The sequence below is a fragment of the Oncorhynchus kisutch genome, linkage group LG6 (assembly GCF_002021735.2).
Source record: "Oncorhynchus kisutch isolate 150728-3 linkage group LG6, Okis_V2, whole genome shotgun sequence".
In the NCBI taxonomy this organism is placed as follows: Eukaryota; Metazoa; Chordata; class Actinopteri; order Salmoniformes; family Salmonidae; genus Oncorhynchus; species Oncorhynchus kisutch.
The window spans coordinates 6,818,302-6,838,356 of NC_034179.2; the positions used below are offsets into that span (position 1 = coordinate 6,818,302).

Consider the following 20,055-nt stretch of genomic DNA (forward strand, 5'->3'; position numbering starts at 1 on the left):
AGTTAACCCACTGTTCCTAGGCCGTCATTGTAAATAAGAATTTGTTCTTAACTGACTTGCCTAGTTAAATAAAGGTTAATAAAAATGCTGAAATTTAAATTGTAGCCAACTCTGTATGACTTCATTTAAAAAAGGAGGGATACTTTAAACACTGAAAAATGTAATGTTTTTTTTGTATCTAAAATTCTTTAATATTTAATAGTTTTAACCCTTCAAACTCATTTAGACATATTAATAAAGATGTAAACTGTGATATCAGTAGAGAATTAATCAAGGTAATTTTCCCATAAATGGATCGTTGTTTCCACGGTTTCAAGATTCTGCCTATTTGTCTTCGAACAACAACAACAACAACAACAACGCTCAACTTTTCCTGGATATGTACTATAAGCAGATTGACTTCACCATCCACCCATTTAATCGCAATGACGATTTAAAGACACAATCCGTAATATAGTACACTTACCATAGTTAGGTTTTAGTTTTTTAGTTTTAGGTTTTAGTCTAGAGAAACTGGATAAATTATCCAGGTCCTCAATGAGGCCCTTCCAAGGTTGAAGACCCAAGAGAACATTTAAATCACATTGATACATCTGTCCCTAAGCCTTAAACATTTTTTTGCCCATTACTTTTATCATTAGATCTGATTTTTTAATAAAAAGGTATGGTGACAGAGGGCAACCTTGTTTCTTCTTGACAATTCAAAGTTCTCAGTTATTTATCATTTTACATAAAGGATGGTTGGACTTTTACTTTTTTCTTATGAGACATTTTCCAAAGTTGAAAAAAATCCAGGCACTTACAAACAGATTCTTGACATACGGTATCAAATGCTTTCTCAAAATCTTCTATAAATATTACACCTGGTTTCCCTGCAGTCTCATAGTTTTACATTATGTATTTAAAAAAAAAAATCCTAGATCACCTTTAATATTGCAGATAGATTGTAGCTTCAGTCACCATCCTCCATATAATTTCCTCAGTTTGTTTGATAAATGAAACACGATCTTTCCTGAATAAATTCCTTAAACACCTTTTGTTATGTGTCTAGATTACTCAGTGCTTCTGTAGTACATTTATTTACACCATTTATCTACACCATTGATGTGTAAATGTTAGATTTTCGCTGTAAGTCTTTTCTCTGTTAAACGATACTGTTTTAGTTTGTGGGCCGAAAATGGAATTGAATGGCCTCTTAAGGAACGCTTAAAAAGGAACCTGTACAACAAAAAGCTACGAATTGCTCTGTTGTTGATAAGAAAATAGTGTCAGTCAATGAACCCTGGTTTAAATTTTCAATTTCTCCTGCCATCGTGGAGAAGTTCTGTCATATTTACATGGAGGGCTATGGAGGGCTATAGGCTGATGGTCTGATCGCATTCCATCCTCGAAATACATAGAAAGGGATACCGGAAAATAAGCAATCTGACTAGCTTGATTAAGCCTCCAAGTATATCTTACAAGATCCGAGTTTTTAAGCCTCAAAATATCTGTAAATTCCAACATGTTCATAATATTTGTCCTCTGTTTGAGCGCCAGAGGGTGACAGTTGGTAGTGTGATTACCTTTAAGGTCCATTGATGTGATTAAAACTGTATTGTAGCACCCTACCATTATAATATAGTTATATGTATCTTGGGGGCTAATTCGATTATTATAAATGTTTTCAAAGAAGGATTGGATTGTCATTATTCGGTCCATATAGATTTATGAGCCATCATTGTTTTATCATCATGTTCAACCGAATCCATCTTCCTTCAGGATCTATTTTAACGGAACTCAAGTTTTTGTGTTTTTGTTAATAATGTAACATTTCACGTCTTTCTCATTTTAAAACTTTTGTGTGTTTTATGTTAACTGTTAATTTGTGATTGTTAATATCACTTGCTTTGGCAATGTCAATGTATGTTTAGAGAGAGAGAGGTAGAGAGAGGTAGAGAGAGAGGTAGAGAGAGAGGTAGAGAGAGGTAGAGAGAGGTAGAGAGAGAGGTAGAGAGAGAGGTAGAGAGAGGTAGAGAGAGAGAGAGAGAGAGGTAGAGAGAGGTAGAAAGAGAGGTAGAGAGAGATGTAGAGAGAGGTAGAGAGAGGTAGAGAGAGGTAGAGAGAGAGGTAGAGAGAGAGGTAGAGAGAGGTATAGAGAGGTAGAGAGAGGTAGAGAGAGAGGTAGAGAGAGAGGTAGAGAGAGGTAGAGAGAGGTAGAGAGAGGTAGAGAGAGAGAGAGAGAGAGAGAGAGGTAGAGAGAGGTAGAGAGAGAGGTAGAGAGAGAAGTAGAGAGAGATCTCAGAGAGAGGTAGAGAGACAGAGAGAGAGAAAGAGAAGGGGCTTTATTGTCTATTTCACTTGCTTTGACAATGTAAACATATGTTTCCCATGCCAATTAATCTCCTTAAATTGAAATTGAACTGAGAGCTAGAGAGAGAGAGAGAGAGAGAGAGATCTCAGAGAGAGAAAGAATGATCGAGATCGATAGAGGGAGAGGTAGAGAGAGGTAGAGAGAGAGGTAGAGAGAGAGGTAGAGAGAGAGGTAGAGAGAGAGAGATCGATAGAGGGAGAGGGAAAGAGAGAATCATTGTGGAATGTTGGAGGACAAGCATCCAATCTGTTTCTGATTGTTCTATTATTTGTTCAGTGGGATTGAAAAAGAGCAGGACCATATGCTGGAATGTCTGTGGCGCTATAGAAGAACAACACAGTGACACTCCAGCCATCACTGAGAGGAGGACACGTCACAGCTAATCACAACAGAGTCTAAACCTTATGTGGTTCTATGTTAATCAGTCCATCTTGTATACGTTTAGTCTTTCTGTCTGTCTGTCTGTCTGTCTGTCTGTCTGTCTGTCTGTCTGTCTGTCTGTCTGTCTGTCTGTCTGTCTGTCTGTCTGTCTGTCTGTCTGTCTGTCTGTCTGGCTGGCTGGCTGGCTGGCTGGCTGGCTGGCTGTCCGTCCATCACTTTGTCTGTCTGTCTGTCTGTCTGTCTGTCTGTCTGTCTGTCTGTCTGTCTGTCTGTCTGTCTGTCTGTCTGTCTGTCTGTCTCTGTCTAACTGTCTGTCTGTCTGTCTGTCTGGCTGGCTGGCTGTCCGTCCATCACTTTGTCTGTCTGTCTGTCTGTCTGTCTGTCCATCCATCACTCTGTCTGTCCTCCACATTGCTGGTCTTACCACTGTAATCAGCCCTGTCTTCTGTCCTGTCTTCTGCAGCCCTGTGTCCTTGTCCCCAGGTCTTACCCATCACGCTGTCTGTGCCATTGGTGGTGGCAGTGCAGGAAGCTGTACTGTACTGATTGGAGGCACTGCTACGATGGAAACTGGACATGGGAGGAAGACTGGGGTTGATGTCTGCCGATGAGTGTGGCGGGTAGCTCTGTAGAGAGGGAGAATAGAGGGAGAGAAACAACCATCAGACTAAACATCTAACCCATTTAGAACCATCAGACTGACCATCTAACTCATTAGAACCCTCAGACTGACCATCTAACCCATTTAGAACCATTAGACTGATTATCTAACTCATTAGAACCCTCATACTGACCATCTAACCTGTAGATGCCTCAGACTGACCATCTAACCCATTAGAACCCTCAAACTGACCATCTAACCCATTAGAACCCTCAGACTGACCATCTAACCCATTTAGAACCCTCAGACTGACCATCTAACCCATTAGAACCCTCAGACTGACCATCTAACCCATTTAGAACCATTAGGCTGATTATCTAACTCATTAGAACCCTCATACTGACCATCTAACCTGTAGAAGCCTCAGACTGACCATCTAACCCATTAGAACCCTCAGACTGACCATCTAACCCATTAGAACCCTCAGACTGACCACATAACCCATTAGAACCTTCAGACTGACCATCTAACCCATTAGAACCATCAGACTGACCATCTAACCCATTAGAACCATCAGACTGACCATCTAACCCATTTAGAACCACCAGACTGGCCATCTAACCCATTTAGAACCACCAGACTGACCATCTAACTCATTAGAACCCTCAGACTGACCATCTAACCCATTAGAACTCTCAGACTGACCATCTAACCATTTAGAACTCTCAGACTGACCATCTAACCCATTACAACCATCAGAATGACCATCTAACCCATTTAGAACCACCAGACTGGCCATCTAACCCATTTAGAACCATCAGACTGACCATCTAACTCATTAGAACCCTCATACTGACCATCCAACCCATTAGAAGCCTCATACTGACCATCCAACCCATTAGAAGCCTCAGACTGACCATCTAACCCATTAGAACCCTCAGACTGACCATCTAACCCATTAGAACCCTCAGACTGACCATCTAACCCATTAGAGCCCTCCCACTGACCATCTAACCAGTAGAACCCTCAGACTGACCATCTAACCCATTAGAACCCTCAGACTGACCAGCTAGCCCATTAGTACCCTCAGACCGACCACCTAACCCATTAGAACCCTCAGACTGACCATCTAACCCATTAGAACCCTCAGACTGACCATCTAACCCATTAGAACCCTCAGACTGACCACATAACCCATTCGAACCTAAAGCAATGAAAAGCAATAAGAGTGAGAAGAAGGCATAAAGTAAGGGTGCTCTCAAGCGGCTAGATGTTCTTTACCATTTGGCCATCAGATTTGCCACCAATGCCTCTTATAGGACACATCACTGCACTACAGAGTACTCCTCTATAAACTGGTCATCTCTGTATACCCGTCACAAGACCCACTGGTTGATGTTTATTTATAAAACCCTCTTACGCCTCACTCCCCCCTATCTGAGATATCTACTGCAGCCCTCATCCTCCACATACAACACCCGTTCTGCCAGTCTCATTCTGTTAAAGGTCCCCAAAGCACACACATCCCTGGGTCGCTCCTCTTTTCAGTTCGCTGCAGCTAGCGACTGAAATGACAGTTTTATCTCAATCTCTTCATTCAAAGACTCATGGACACTCTGACTGACAGTTGTGGCTGCTTTACGTGATGTATTGTTGTCTCTACCTTCTCACCCTTTGTGCTGTTGTCTGTGCTCAAAAATGTTAATCTCAGCCCCCGTCCCCGCAGGAGGCCAATTACCTTTTGGTAGGCCATCATTGTAAACAAGAATTACAAGGAGACATAGAAAGTGACTGAAAGACAGAAATAAGAAGAGGGAGGAGAATAGATTAGAAAATAAGGAGATAAGGAAAGGAAAGGAGGAGTGGAGAGTAGATTAGAAAATAAGGAGATAAGGAAAGGAAAGGAGGAGTGGAGAGTAGATTAGAAAATAAGGAGATAAGGAAAGGAAAGGAGGAGTGGAGAGTAGATTAGAAAAGAAGGAGATAAGGAAAGGAAAGGAGGAGAGGATACTCACCAGCCGGTCATGCAGGTGGGTGCCACAGTAGCTGCTGCTCTGGGGGCCGTGGGAGGAGTTACCCAGCATGCCGCTGTAACCAGGCTGGTTCATTCCACTGGAGGAGCTCCACGGGTCAGCACTGTGGTGACCGTCTAGAGGGGCAAAGAGAGGGATGTGGTGACCGTCTACAGGGGCAAAGAGAGGGATGTGGTGACCGTCTACAGGGGCAAAGAGAGGGATGAAGTGACCGTCTACAGGGGTAAAGAGAGGGATGAGGTGACCGTCTACAGGGGCAAAGAGAGGGCTGTGGTGACCGTCTAGAGGGGCAAAGAGAGGGATGAAGTGACCGTCTATAGGGGGAGGAGAGAGAGGGATGAGGTGACCGTATACAAGGGCAAAGAGAGGGATGTGGTGACCGTCTACAGGGGCAAAGAGAGGGATGTGGTGACCGTCTACAGGGGAAAAGAGAGGGATGTGTTGACCGTCTACTGGGGCAAAGATAGGGATGTGGTGACCGTCTACAGGGGCAAAGAGAGGGATGTGGTGACCGTCTACAGGGGCAAAGAGAGGGATGTGTTGACCGTCTACTGGGGCAAAGATAGGGATGTGGTGACCGTCTACAGGGGCAAAGAGAGGGATGTGGTGACCGTCTACAAGGGCAAAGAGAGGGCTGTGGTGACCGTCTAGAGGGGCAAAGAGAGGGATGAGGTGACCGTCTAGAGGGGCAAAGAGAGGGATGTGGTGACCGTCTACAGGGGCAAAGAGAGGGATGTGGTGACCGTCTACAGGGGCAAAGAGAGGGATGTGGTGACCGTCTACAGGGGCAAAGAGAGGGATGTGGTGACCGTCTAGAGGGGCAAAGAGAGGGATGTGGTGACCGTCTACAGGGGCAAAGAGAGGGATGTGGTGACCGTCTACAGGGGCAAAGAGAGGGATGTGGTGACCGTCTAGAGGGGCTGAGGGAACCCTCCTGGAGCATACGCTTACGATCACATCATACACCCTGCTAACTCGATCACATCATACACCCTGCTAACTAGATCACATCATACACCCTGCTAACTAGATCACATCATACACCCTGCTAACTGAATACACAACATACACCCTGCTAACTAGATCACATCATACGCCCTGCTAACTAGATCACATCATACACCCTGCTAACTGAATACACAACATACACCCTGCTAACTGAATACACAACATACACCCTGCTAACTAGATGACAGCATAAACACTGCTAACTAGATCACATCATACACCCTGCTAACTGAATACACATCATACACCCTGCTAACTGAATACACAACATACACCCTGCTAACTATATCACATCATACACCCTGCTAACTGAATACACATCATACACCCTGCTAACTGAATACACAACATACACCCTGCTAACTAGATCACATCATACACTCTGCTAACTAGATCACAACATACACCCTGCTAACTAGATCACAACATACACCCTGCTAACTGAATACACAACATACACCCTGCTAACTGAATACACAACATACTCCCTGCTAACTGAATACACATCATACACCCTGCTAACTGAATACACAACATACACCCTGCTAACTAGATCACATCATACACTCTGCTAACTAGATCACAACATACACCCTGCTAACTAGATCACAACATACACCCTGCTAACTGAATACACAACATACACCCTGCTAACTGAATACACAACATACTCCCTGCTAACTAGATGACAGCATAAACACTGCTAACTAGATCACATCATACACCCTGCTAACTGAATACACAACATACACCCTGCTAACTGAATACACAACATACACCCTGCTAACTAGATCACATCATACACCCTGCTAACTGAATACACATCATACACCCTGCTAACTGAATACACAACATACACCCTGCTAACTAGATCACATCATACACCCTGCTAACTAGATCACATCATACACCCTGCTAACTAGATCACATCATACACCCTGCTAACTGAATAAACAACATACACCCTGCTAACTGAATACACAACATACACCCTGCTAACGGAATACACAACATACACCCTGCTAACTGAATACACAACATACACCCTGCTAAATGAATACACAACATACACCCTGCTAACTAGATCACAACATACACCCTGCTAACTGAATACACAACATACACCCTGCTAACTAGATCACAACATACACCCTGCTAACTAGATCACAACATACACCCTGCTAACTAGATCACAACATACACCCTGCTAACTGAATACACAACATACACCCGGCTAACTAGATCACAACATACACCCTGCTAACTGAATACACAACATACACCGTGCTAACTAGATCACATCATACACCCTGCTAACTGAATACACATCATACACCCTGCTAACTGAATACACAACATACACCCTGCTAACTAGATCACATCATACACCCTGCTAACTAGATCACATCATACACCCTGCTAACTAGATCACATCATACACCCTGCTAACTGAATACACAACATACACCCTGCTAACTGAATACACAACATACACCCTGCTAACTGAATACACAACATACACCCTGCTAACTGAATACACAACATACACCCTGCTAACTAGATCACATCATACACCCCACTAACTAGATCACAACACACACCCTGCTAACTGAATATACAACATACACCCTGCTAACTGAATACAACATACACCCTGCTAACTGAATACACAACATACACCCTGCTAACGGAATACACAACATACACCCTGCTAACTGAATACACAACATACACCCTGCTAACTGAATACACAACATACACCCTGCTAACTAGATCACAACATACACCCTGCTAACTGAATACACAACACACACCCTGCTAACTGAATACACAACATACACCCTGCTAACTGAATACACATCATACACCCTGCTAACTGAATACAACATACACCCTGCTAACTGAATACACAACATACACCCTGCTAACTGAATACACAACATACACCCTGCTAACTGAATACACAACATACACCCTGCTAACTAGATCACATCATACACCCCACTAACTAGATCACAACACACACCCTGCTAACTGAATACACAACATACACCCTGCTAACTGAATACAACATACACCCTGCTAACTGAATACACAACATACACCCTGCTAACGGAATACACAACATACACCCTGCTAACTGAATACACAACATACACCCTGCTAACTGAATACACAACATACACCCTGCTAACTAGATCACAACATACACCCTGCTAACTGAATACACAACACACACCCTGCTAACTGAATACACAACATACACCCTGCTAACTGAATACAACATACACCCTGCTAACTGAATACACAACATACACCCTGCTAACGGAATACACGACATACACCCTGCTAACTAGATCACAACATACACCCTGCTAACTGAATACACAACATACACCCTGCTAACTGAATACACAACATACACCCTGCTAACTGAATACACAACATACACCCTGCTAACTGAATACACAACATACACCCTGCTAACTGAATACACAACATACACCCTGCTAACTGAATACACAACATACACCCTGCTAACTAGATCACAACATACACCCTGCTAACTAGATCACAACATACACCCTGCTAACCGAATACAAAAAGATCCCATCAGACAAGGGCAAGCCAAGGTAGATGTGTGAAGAGAGTATTAAATATAGTTTCAACAGTCCTATTGGTGTGTGATTCTGTTTTGAACTGTTTACAAAAAATTTAATAAAAAGTAACCTTTATCTAACCAGGCAAGTCAGTTATGAACACATTCTTATTTTCAATGACGGCCTAGGAATAGTGGGTTAACTGGCCTAGGAATAGTGGGTTAACTGGCCTAGGAATAGTGGGTTAACTGGCCTAGGAATAGTGGGTTAACTGGCCTAGGAATAGTGGGTTAACTGGCCTAGGAATAGTGGGTTAACTGGCCTAGGAATAGTGGGTTAACTGGCCTAGGAACAGTGGGTTAACTGGCCTAGGAACAGTGGGTTAACTGCCTGTTCAGGGGGAGAACGACATATTTTGTACCTTGTCAGCTCAGGGATCTGAACTTGCAACCTTTCGGTTACTAGTCCAACGCTCTAACCACTAGGCTACCTGCCACCTCTACACTCTAACCACTAGGCTACCTGCCGCCTCTACACTCTAACCACTAGGCTACCTGCCTCCTCTACACTCTAACCACTAGTTTACCCTGCCGCCTCTACACTCTAACCACTAGTCTACCTGCCGCCTCTACACTCTAACCACTAGTCTACCTGCCACCCCTACACTCTAACCACTAGTCTACCTACCACCTCTACACTCTACCCACTAGGCTACCTGCCGCCTCTATACTCTACCCACTAGACTACCTGCCACCTCTACACTCTAACCACTAGGCTACCTGCCACCTCTACACTCTAACCACTAGGCTACCCTGCCACCTCTACACTCTAACCACTAGGCTACCTGCCTCCTCTACACTCTAACCACTAGGCTACCTGCCTCCTCTACACTCTAACCACTAGGCTACCTGCCTCCTCTACACTCTAACCACTAGGCTACCCTGCCACCTCTACACTCTAACCACTAGGCTACCCTGCCGCCCCTACACTCTAACCACTAGGCTACCTGCCACCTCTACACTCTAACCACTAGGCTACCCTGCCGCCCCTACACTCTAACCACTAGGCTACCCTGCCACCCCTACACTCTAACCACTAGGCTACCTGCTACCTCTACACTCTAACCACTAGGCTACCCTGCCACCTCTACACTCTAACCACTAGGCTACCCTGCCGCCTCTACACTCTAACCACTAGGCTACCCTGCCGCCTCTACACTCTAACCACTAGGCTACCTGCCACCTCTACACTCTAACCACTAGGCTACCCTGCCACCTCTACACTCTAACCACTAGGCTACCCTGCCACCTCTACACTCTAACCACTAGGCTACCCTGCCGCCTCTACACTCTAACCACTAGGCTACCTGCCACCTCTACACTCTAACCACTAGGCTACCCTGCCACCTCTACACTCTAACCACTAGGCTACCCTGCCACCTCTACACTCTAACCACTAGGCTACCCTGCCGCCTCTACACTCTAACCACTAGGCTACCTGCCACCTCTACACTCTAACCACTAGGCTACCCTGCCACCTCTACACTCTAACCACTAGGCTACCCTGCCGCCTCTACACTCTAACCACTAGGCTACCCTGCCGCCTCTACACTCTAACCACTAGGCTACCCTGCCGCCTCTGCACTCTAACCACTACCCTGCCATGTCAACTGTACTGTTACTATAATGTCTCTGGCTCTCTGGGGAAGATAATACTTCCATTACGCTGTCTCCGTTTCCATCCTCCGCTGTGCACGAAACCCCAAGCTGCCTGCCTACCGTGTGGCTGAGATCCTAACCCTCCCTACTGCATGGCTCTGAGCCCTCAACCACTTGCTGCTGCCTGCCTACCGTGTGGCTGAGATCCTAACCCTCCCTACTGCATGGCTCTGAGCCCTCAACCACTTGCTGCTGCCTGCCTACCGTGTGGCTGAGATCCTAACCCTCCCTACTGCATGGCTCTGAGCCCTCAACCACTTGCTGTGTGATTAGTAAGGCAGAGCAGCAGACAGTCCAGGCCAGACCAGAGGCTGTGATGTCACCAACAGCGAACACCGGCCCTCCAATTACAGGGAAACCTACTCATCTAACTTGGCTGGATCACTTCGTCTACCAATCCACAGCCAAAGCTCTGTCTTTTTTTTTTGTATATACAGTTCCTTCGGTAAATATTCAGAACCTTTGACTTTTTCCAGATTTTGTTACGTTACAGCCTTATTCTAAAATGTATTTAAAAAATTAAATAAATGTACTCATCAATCTACACACAATACCCCATAATGACAAAGCAAAAAACTGGTTTTTAGAATTGTTTGCTAATTTTAATTTAATTTAAATTATATAAATAATATTCACATCTACATAATTATTCAGACCTTTAACTCAGTATTACAGCCAGAAGAGGACTGGCCACCCCTCATAGCCTGGTTCCTCTCTACCCGGCACAGCCAGAAGAGGACTGGCCACCCCTCATAGCCTGGTTCCTCTCTACCCGGCACAGCCAGAAGAGGACTGGCCACCCCTCATAGCCTGGTTCCTCTCTACCCAGTACAGCCAGAAGAGGACTGGCCACCCCTCATAGCCTGGTTCCTCTCTACCCAGTACAGCCAGAAGAGGACTGGCCACCCCTCATAGCCTGGTTCCTCTCTACCCGGCACAGCCAGAAGAGGACTGGCCACCCCTCATAGCCTGGTTCCTCTCTACCCGGCACAGCCAGAAGAGGACTGGCCACCCCTCATAGCCTGGTTCCTCTCTACCCGGCACAGCCAGAAGAGGACTGGCCACCCCTCATAGCCTGGTTCCTCTCTACCCAGTACAGCCAGAAGAGGACTGGCCACCCCTCATAGCCTGGTTCCTCTCTACCCAGTACAGCCAGAAGAGGACTGGCCACCCCTCATAGCCTGGTTCCTCTCTACCCAGTACAGCCAGAAGAGGACTGGCCACCCCTCATAGCCTGGTTCCTCTCTACCCGGCACAGCCAGAAGAGGACTGGCCACCCCTCATAGCCTGGTTCCTCTCTACCCGGCACAGCCAGAAGAGGACTGGCCACCCCTCATAGCCTGGTTCCTCTCTACCCGGCACAGCCAGAAGAGGACTGGCCACCCCTCATAGCCTGGTTCCTCTCTACCCAGTACAGCCAGAAGAGGACTGGCCACCCCTCATAGCCTGGTTCCTCTCTACCCAGTACAGCCAGAAGAGGACTGGCCACCCCTCATAGCCTGGTTCCTCTCTACCCAGTACAGCCAGAAGAGGACTGGCCACCCCTCATAGCCTGGTTCCTCTCTACCCGGCACAGCCAGAAGAGGACTGGCCACCCCTCATAGCCTGGTTCCTCTCTACCCGGCACAGCCAGAAGAGGACTGGCCACCCCTCATAGCCTGGTTCCTCTCTACCCGGCACAGCCAGAAGAGGACTGGCCACCCCTCATAGCCTGGTTCCTCTCTACCCGGCACAGCCAGAAGAGGACTGGCCACCCCTCATAGCCTGGTTCCTCTCTACCCAGTACAGCCAGAAGAGGACTGGCCACCCCTCATAGCCTGGTTCCTCTCTACCCAGTACAGCCAGAAGAGGACTGGCCACCCCTCATAGCCTGGTTCCTCTCTACCCGGCACAGCCAGAAGAGGACTGGCCACCCCTCATAGCCTGGTTCCTCTCTACCCGGCACAGCCAGAAGAGGACTGGCCACCCCTCATAGCCTGGTTCCTCTCTACCCAGTACAGCCAGAAGAGGACTGGCCACCCCTCATAGCCTGGTTCCTCTCTACCCGGCACAGCCAGAAGAGGACTGGCCACCCCTCATAGCCTGGTTCCTCTCTACCCGGCACAGCCAGAAGAGGACTGGCCACCCCTCATAGCCTGGTTCCTCTCTACCCAGTACAGCCAGAAGAGGACTGGCCACCCCTCATAGCCTGGTTCCTCTCTACCCAGTACATCCAGAAGAGGACTGGCCACCCCTCATAGCCTGGTTCCTCTCTACCCGGCACAGCCAGAAGAGGACTGGCCACCCCTCATATCCTGGTTCCTCTCTACCCGGCACAGCCAGAAGAGGACTGGCCACCCCTCATAGCCTGGTTCCTCTCTACCCAGTACAGCCAGAAGAGGACTGGCCACCCCTCATAGCCTGGTTCCTCTCTACCCGGCACAGCCAGAAGAGGACTGGCCACCCCTCATAGCCTGGTTCCTCTCTACCCAGTACAGCCAGAAGAGGACTGGCCACCCCTCATAGCCTGGTTCCTCTCTAGGTTTCTTCCTAGGTTTTGGCCTTTCTAGGGAGTTTTTCCTAGCCACCGTGCTTCTACACCTGCATTGCTTGCTGATTGGGGGTTTAGGCTTGGTTTCTGTTCAGCACTTTGAGACATCAGCTGATGTAAGAAGGGCTTCATAAATACATTTGATTTGATGGGAATAGGGTAGTGGACTGTGTAGTGAATAGGTAGTGGACTATGTAGGGAATAGGATAGTGCACTATGTAGGGAATAGGGTAGTGCACTATGTAGGGAATAGGGTAGTGCACTATGTAGGGAATAGGGTAGTGCACTATGTAGGGAATAGGGTAGTGGACTATGTAGGGAATAGGGTAGTGGACTATTTTGTTGAAGCACCTTTGGCAGCGATTACAGCATTGATTCTTCTTGGGTCTGACGCTACAAGCTTGGCACACCTGTACTTGGGGATTTTCTCCCATTCTTCTCTGCAGATCCTCTCAAGCTCTGTCAGGTTGGATGGGTAGTATTGCTGCACAGCTATTTTCAGTTCTCTCCAGAGATGTTCGATCGCGTTCAAGTCCGGGCTCTGGCTGGGCAACTCAAGGACATTCAGAGACTTGTCCCGAAGCCACTCCTGCATTGTCTTGGCTCTGTGTTTAGGGGCGTTGTCCTGTTTGAAGGTGAACCTTCGCCCCAGTCTGAGGTACTGAGCGCTCTGGAGCAGGTTTTCATCAAGAATCTCTCTGTACTTTGCTCCGTTCATCTTTCCCTCTATCCTGACTAGTCTCCCAGTCCCTGCCACTGAAAAACATCCTCACAGCTTGATGCTGCCACCACCATGCTTCACCGTAGGAATGGTGCCAGGTTTCCTCCAGATGTGACGCTTGGCATTCAGGCAAAAGTGTTCAATCTTGGTTTCAACAGACCAGGTCTGATGGGCTGAGAGTAATTTAGGTGGCTAAGCGGGCTGTCATGTGCCTTTTACTGAGGAGTGGCTTCTATCTGTCCACTCTACTATAAAGGCCTGATTGGTGGAGTGCTGCAGAGATGGTTGTCCTTTTCGAAGGTTCTCCCATCTTCACAGAGGAACTCTAGAGCTCAGTCAGAGTGACCATCGGCTTCTTGGTCACCTCCCTGACCAAGGCTGTTCTCCCCCGATTGCTCAGTTTGGCCAGGCAGCCAGCTCTAGGAAGAGTCTTGGTGGTTTCAAACTTCTCCATTAAGAATGATGGAGGCCACTGTGTTCTTGGGGACCTTCAAAGCTGCAAAAATGTTTTGGTACCCTTCCCCAGATCTGTGCCTTGACAAATCCTGTCTCGGAGTTCTACGGACAATTCCTTCGACCTCATGGCTTGGTTTTTGCTCTGACATGCACTGTCAACTGTGGGACCATTTTATATAGACAGGTTTGCACCTTTCCAAATCATGTCCAATCAATTGAATCAACTGTGAGACCTTGCATAGAGAGTCCAAGTCATGTCCAATGAATTGAATTTATCACAGGTGGACTCCAATCAAGTTGTAGAAACATCTCAAGCATGATCAATGGAAACAGGATGCACCTGAGCTAAATTTTGAGTTTCATTAGCGAAGGGTCTGAAAAATTATGTAAATAAGATATTTTTAGTTTTTAAAAAAGGTAACACGTTTGAAAACATTGTTTTCTCTTTGTCAATATGGGGTATTGTGATGTCATTATGGGGTATTGTGATGTCATTATGGGGTATTGTGATGTCATTATGGGGTATTGTGATGTCATTATGGGGTATTGTGATGTCATTATGCGGTATTGTGATGTCATTATGGGGTATTGTGATGTCATTATGGGGTATTGTGATGTCATTATGGGGTATTGTGATGTCATTATGGGGTATTGTGATGTCATTATGGGGTATTGTGCTGTCATTATGCGGTATTGTGATGTCATTATGGGGTATTGTGATGTCATTATGGGGTATTGTGATGTCATTATGGGGTATTGTGATGTCATTATGGGGTATTGTGATGTCATTATGGGGTATTGTGATGTCAATATGGGGTATTGTGATGTCAATATGAGGTATTGTGCTGTCATTATGGGGTATTGTGATGTCAATATGGGGTATTGTGATGTCAATATGGGGTATTGTGCTGTCAATATGCGGTATTGTGATGTCATTATGGGGTATTGTGATGTCAATATGGGGTATTGTGATGTCATTATGCGGTATTGTGATGTCATTATGGGGTATTGTGATGTCATTATGGGGTATTGTGTGTAAATTGCTGAGGATTTTTAAAATAATTTAATCAATTTTAGAATAAAGCTGTAACGTAACAAAATGTGGAAAAAGTCAAGGGGTCTGAATACACTGTAACTATCTATCTTAGCGACACACTTTTTGTTCTCGTGTTATTCCATGATAGTTTGCCGCTCATTGTGTCCATCACCAAATCTATCCATCTATGAGTAAATATGAGGTTGGTTAAAGTATTAAGTATTAAGGATGAACAGAGTTGTGACAGAATCTAATCTATTACCTGGCATGAAGAAGGGACTGGGGAACCCTCCACTGGGTGGTTTGGAGGAGGGGTACCCTGGTGAGTCCCTGTTGTAGTCAGCTGTGCTGGCAGATGGGGCATATACCTGGGAGAGACACAGAGAGAGAGAGACACACAGAGAGAGAGAGAGAGAGAGAGAGAGAGAGAGAGAGAGAGAGAGAGAGAGAGAGAGAGAGTGGGTTAAACACCTTAGAGAGACAGGGTCAGACGGACAACACCTTACAACAAGCTGCACTGTCATTGGCTAAGATAATAGGTAGACCAATCAATGAGCACTTGAGGTGAGCTTCTCCGCAAGACATTTGTTCTTCGGCAGCAAGAGCTGATGTTACCTACATGCGAATCATGTTTGTCAGTGACAGTAAACATTCAGGGTTACGTCAAGACCCACAGCGTAAATATCTGGAACAACGAGCAGTCTGACATCATCACCAGAGACTTAACTTTACTTAAGGTCTTATCATGTAGCCAGACACATTAGGTCTGACATGCCTCAGAACAACAACCAACCAACCCCTGCTCTGCAATGCTTGAGTAAGGAGAATATAAGTGTGTGTGTGTGTGTGTGTGTGTGTGTGTGTGTGTGTGTGTGTGTGTGTGTGTGTGTGTGTGTGTGTGTGTGTGTGTGTGAGTTTGAGTTTGAGTGGTGAGAATGCAGAGAGGAGGGAAAACACAGAAACCTGATAGTTACAGCAGGAAACAGCCTTCCCAGCCAACTTGACCTATTCCTCTGTGTGTGTGTGTGTGTGTGTGTGTGTGTGTGTGTGTGTGTGTGTGTGTGTGTGTGTGTGTGTATGTGTGTGTGTGTGTGTGTGTGTGTGTGAGAGAGAGGCTCTCAGGATATCTTAGCCATGTCAGCTGCTGCTAAGACTAGAGATGTGTGTCAGACAGACAGCTAGCCAGCGTTATGCTAACTAGGCTAACGGGACCAGTCTGAGGCAGAACAGACTACCCAACACAACACAGGGATGACAGTGTTACTATAGAAACACCCTTCTATTAGGTCAGGATCATACTGATTCCAAGACATTCAAGTTGTCCCCAAAAAATATTATGCTATGCTTTCCGTAACGAAACTGAATCTCGGAGAAATCACCAACCACGCTGGGGCGGCAGCGTAGCCTAGTGGTTAGAGTGTTGGACTAGTAACTGAAAGGTTGCAAGTTCAAATCCCTGAACTGATAAGGTACAAATCTGTTGTTCTGCTCCTGATCAAGGCAGTTAACCCACTGTTCCTAGGCAGTCATTGAAAATAAGAATTTGTTCTTAACTGACTTGCCTGGTTAAATAAAGGTACATTAAAAACAACATTGTCTTTAAAAGGAAACATTCACCAAAGGATTGTGGTATTGAGTACACTTTATAGAGAGATTCCCATGCACCTTGCACCGCACCGAAAGGCCGGCCCGCCGGGCTCAATAATCATACCAGTGAGAGCTCCAAACTCAAGCAGGTCTGGTAATGCTGTCAGTCTCTAGTTGGGTTATTGGTAGGCATGGTAATGCTGTCAGTCTCTAGTTGGGTTATGGACAGGCCTGGTAATGCTGTCAGTCTCTAGTTGGGTTACAGACAGGCCTTTTAATGCTGTCAGTCTCTAGTTGGGTTACGGACAGGCCTTTTAATGCTGTCAGTCTCTAGTTGGGTTATGGACAGGCCTGGTAATGCTGTCAGTCTCTAGTTGGGTTATGGGCAGGCCTGGTAATGCTGTCAGTCTCTAGTTGGGTTATGGGCAGACCTGGTAATGCTGTCAATCTCTAGTTGGGTTATGGACAGGCCTGGTAATGCTATCAGTCTCTAGTTGGGTTATGGGGGATATTATGTCATATTTCCTGTCTTCCAACTCGAGACCCAAACTGGACACATTATGCTGATTAACCTACTCACTCACTCAGTCACTCAGTCACTCACTCACTCACTCAGTCACTCACTGACTCAGGCACTCACTCACTCAGTCACTCAGTCACTCACTCAGTCAGTCACTCACTCACTCACTCACTCAGTCACTCACTCACTCACTCACTCACTCACTCACTCACTCACTCACTCACTCACTCAGTCACTCACTCACTCAGTCACTCACTCACTCACTCACTCACTCACTCACTCACTCACTCACTCACTCACTCACTCACTCACTCACTCACTCACTCACTCACGCACTCACTCACTCACTCACTCACTCAGTCAGTCAGTCAGTCACTCACTCAGTCAGTCACTCAGTCACTCACTCACTTACTCAGTCACTCACTCAGTCACTCACTCACTCAGTCACTCACTCACTCACTCAGTCACTCACTCAGTCACTCACTCAGTCACTCAGTCAGTCACTCACTCACTCACTCACTCACTCACTCACTCAGTCACTCAGTCACTCACTCACTCACTCACTCACTCACTCACTCACTCACTCACTCACTCACTCACTCACTCATGCACAAGTATTCAAATACTTGCGAGACATTTAGAAGAAAAAATTATATTCTAACAATGAGAAGGTTTTTTCGAAATGAAATGATCTATATACACAAGGATGTACCATGACGTTGTCAACGTGTCACTACAGTCAGCGTCTCCATGACGTTCTCAACGTGACATTACAGTCAGCGTCTCCATGACGTTCTCAACGTGTCACTACAGTCAGCGTCTCCATGACGTTCTCAACGTGACACTACAGTCAGCGTCTCCATGACGTTCTCAACGTGACATTACAGTCGGCGTTTCCGTGACGTTCTCAGCGTGACATTACAGTCGGCGTCTCCATGATGACGTTCTCAACGTGTCACTACAGTCAGTGTCTCCGTGACGTTCTCAACGTGACACTACAGTCAGTGTCTCCGTGACGTTGTCAATGTGACACTACAGTCAGCGTCTCCATGACGTTCTCAACGTGACACTACAGTCAGCGTCTCCGTGATGTTCTCAACGTGACACTACAGTCAGCGTCTCCATGACGTTCTCAACGTGACACTACAGTCAGCGTCTCCATGACGTTCTCAACGTGACACTACAGTCAGCGTCTCCATGACGTTCTCAACGTGTCACTACAGTCGGCGTTGCCATGACGTTCTCAACGTGTCACTACAGTCAGCGTCTCCATGACGTTCTCAACGTGACGCTACAGTCAGCGTCTCCATGATGTTCTCAACGTGACACTACAGTCAGCGTCTCCATGACGTTCTCAACGTGTCACTACAGTCGGCGTTGCCATGACGTTCTCAACGTGACAGTGCAGTCAGCGTCTCCATGACGTTCTCAACGTGTCACTACAGTCGGCGTTGCCATGACGTGGGAGAAATTAAATAATGGAATGAAGTTAGCTAAATGAGAAGTAGTAGGCTACAACAAGAAACCATCAGGAAGGCTGTTGTTTAATCTGATTGGAGTTGTTGTAGACAAGGACAGGAAGCACAGCAAAATAGCCTCAATTAGCCGTGGTAGCTAGCTGGCTAACATATCTGGCTAACATATCTGGCTAACACAGCTGGCTAACATAGCTGGCTAACATAGCTGGCTATCTTAGCTGGCTAGCACAGATTACCTATGGCATTTACAAGTTAGTCTAGTGAGAGTCTGTATGGCTACTCTCTCTCTCTCTCTCTCTCTCTCTGCCTTCCGTGTCAAACACACCGACCCCTGTCCACCCCACGCACAGCTACAAGCAAGCAGAGGGGCACCTCTCTCCCAAGTTACACAGGCTGCGAAGCAAGCCAAGTTCCCAAGTTTAAACCACTTTCAGTTTTTAACACATGTATTCTGACTATCCAGATACCCCCCCCCCAACCCCCCAAAAATGTATGATATTATAGGAATACTGAATTGATTTAAAACGCCCATCCCTAATCCAGACATGGCTGGTATGTGGCGAGAGATAAACAGACACAAGAGGTCATAGTGTATTACTGTGTTTCTGTCTCCAGACAGGCACAGACAGAGACATTCCACACATGCACCTGTTCCCATCACTACACAGCAGTGGGACTGAGACTCTGTATTTCTGTTGTGCTCAATTCCATTTTCAAATCAGTCAGTTCCAGAATTCAGAATTCCAGAATTCTGTAATTCTGTAATTCTAATTCCGAGCACTATGACCTATTGGAAGGTTACGAATGACTGTACATTCCTTTGGTAGTTCTGTGTGGACAACTGTGTAAAGACAGACAGAAGTACACAGTTCTTAAATAAAAAATTAGACTGTACTGAAATGGGTGAATTATTGGTATAACATTTTTTTTCGTTTTAAATTGAACCTTTATTTATTTCAGGCGAGTCAATTAAGAACAAATTGTTATTTACAAGGACGGCCTGGGAGGATTTGGTGCTGATTTGGAGAGAGAG

At 46.1% G+C, this 20,055-nt stretch overlaps 1 protein-coding gene across 7 annotated transcripts in view; it reads right to left on the minus strand.

Moving 5' to 3' along the window:
• The window catches only part of LOC109879714 (transcription factor 4), a 351,270-nt gene that overhangs the window by 43,394 nt on the left and 287,821 nt on the right, over window positions 1-20,055 (minus strand). For 4 of the 7 annotated variants that reach the window (XM_031826059.1, XM_031826060.1, XM_031826062.1 and 1 more), the window contains 3 exons: window positions 15,700-15,805; window positions 5,351-5,484; window positions 3,225-3,360 (listed from right to left, as the gene is read on the minus strand). In XM_031826059.1, coding sequence (XP_031681919.1) covers window positions 3,225-3,360; window positions 5,351-5,484; window positions 15,700-15,805 — 376 coding nt within the window. Of the gene's footprint in view, window positions 1-3,158; window positions 3,361-5,350; window positions 5,485-15,699; window positions 15,806-20,055 lie in introns of all 7 variants that reach the window. The other 3 variants (XM_031826057.1, XM_031826058.1, XM_031826061.1) reach the window with 1 other exon arrangement.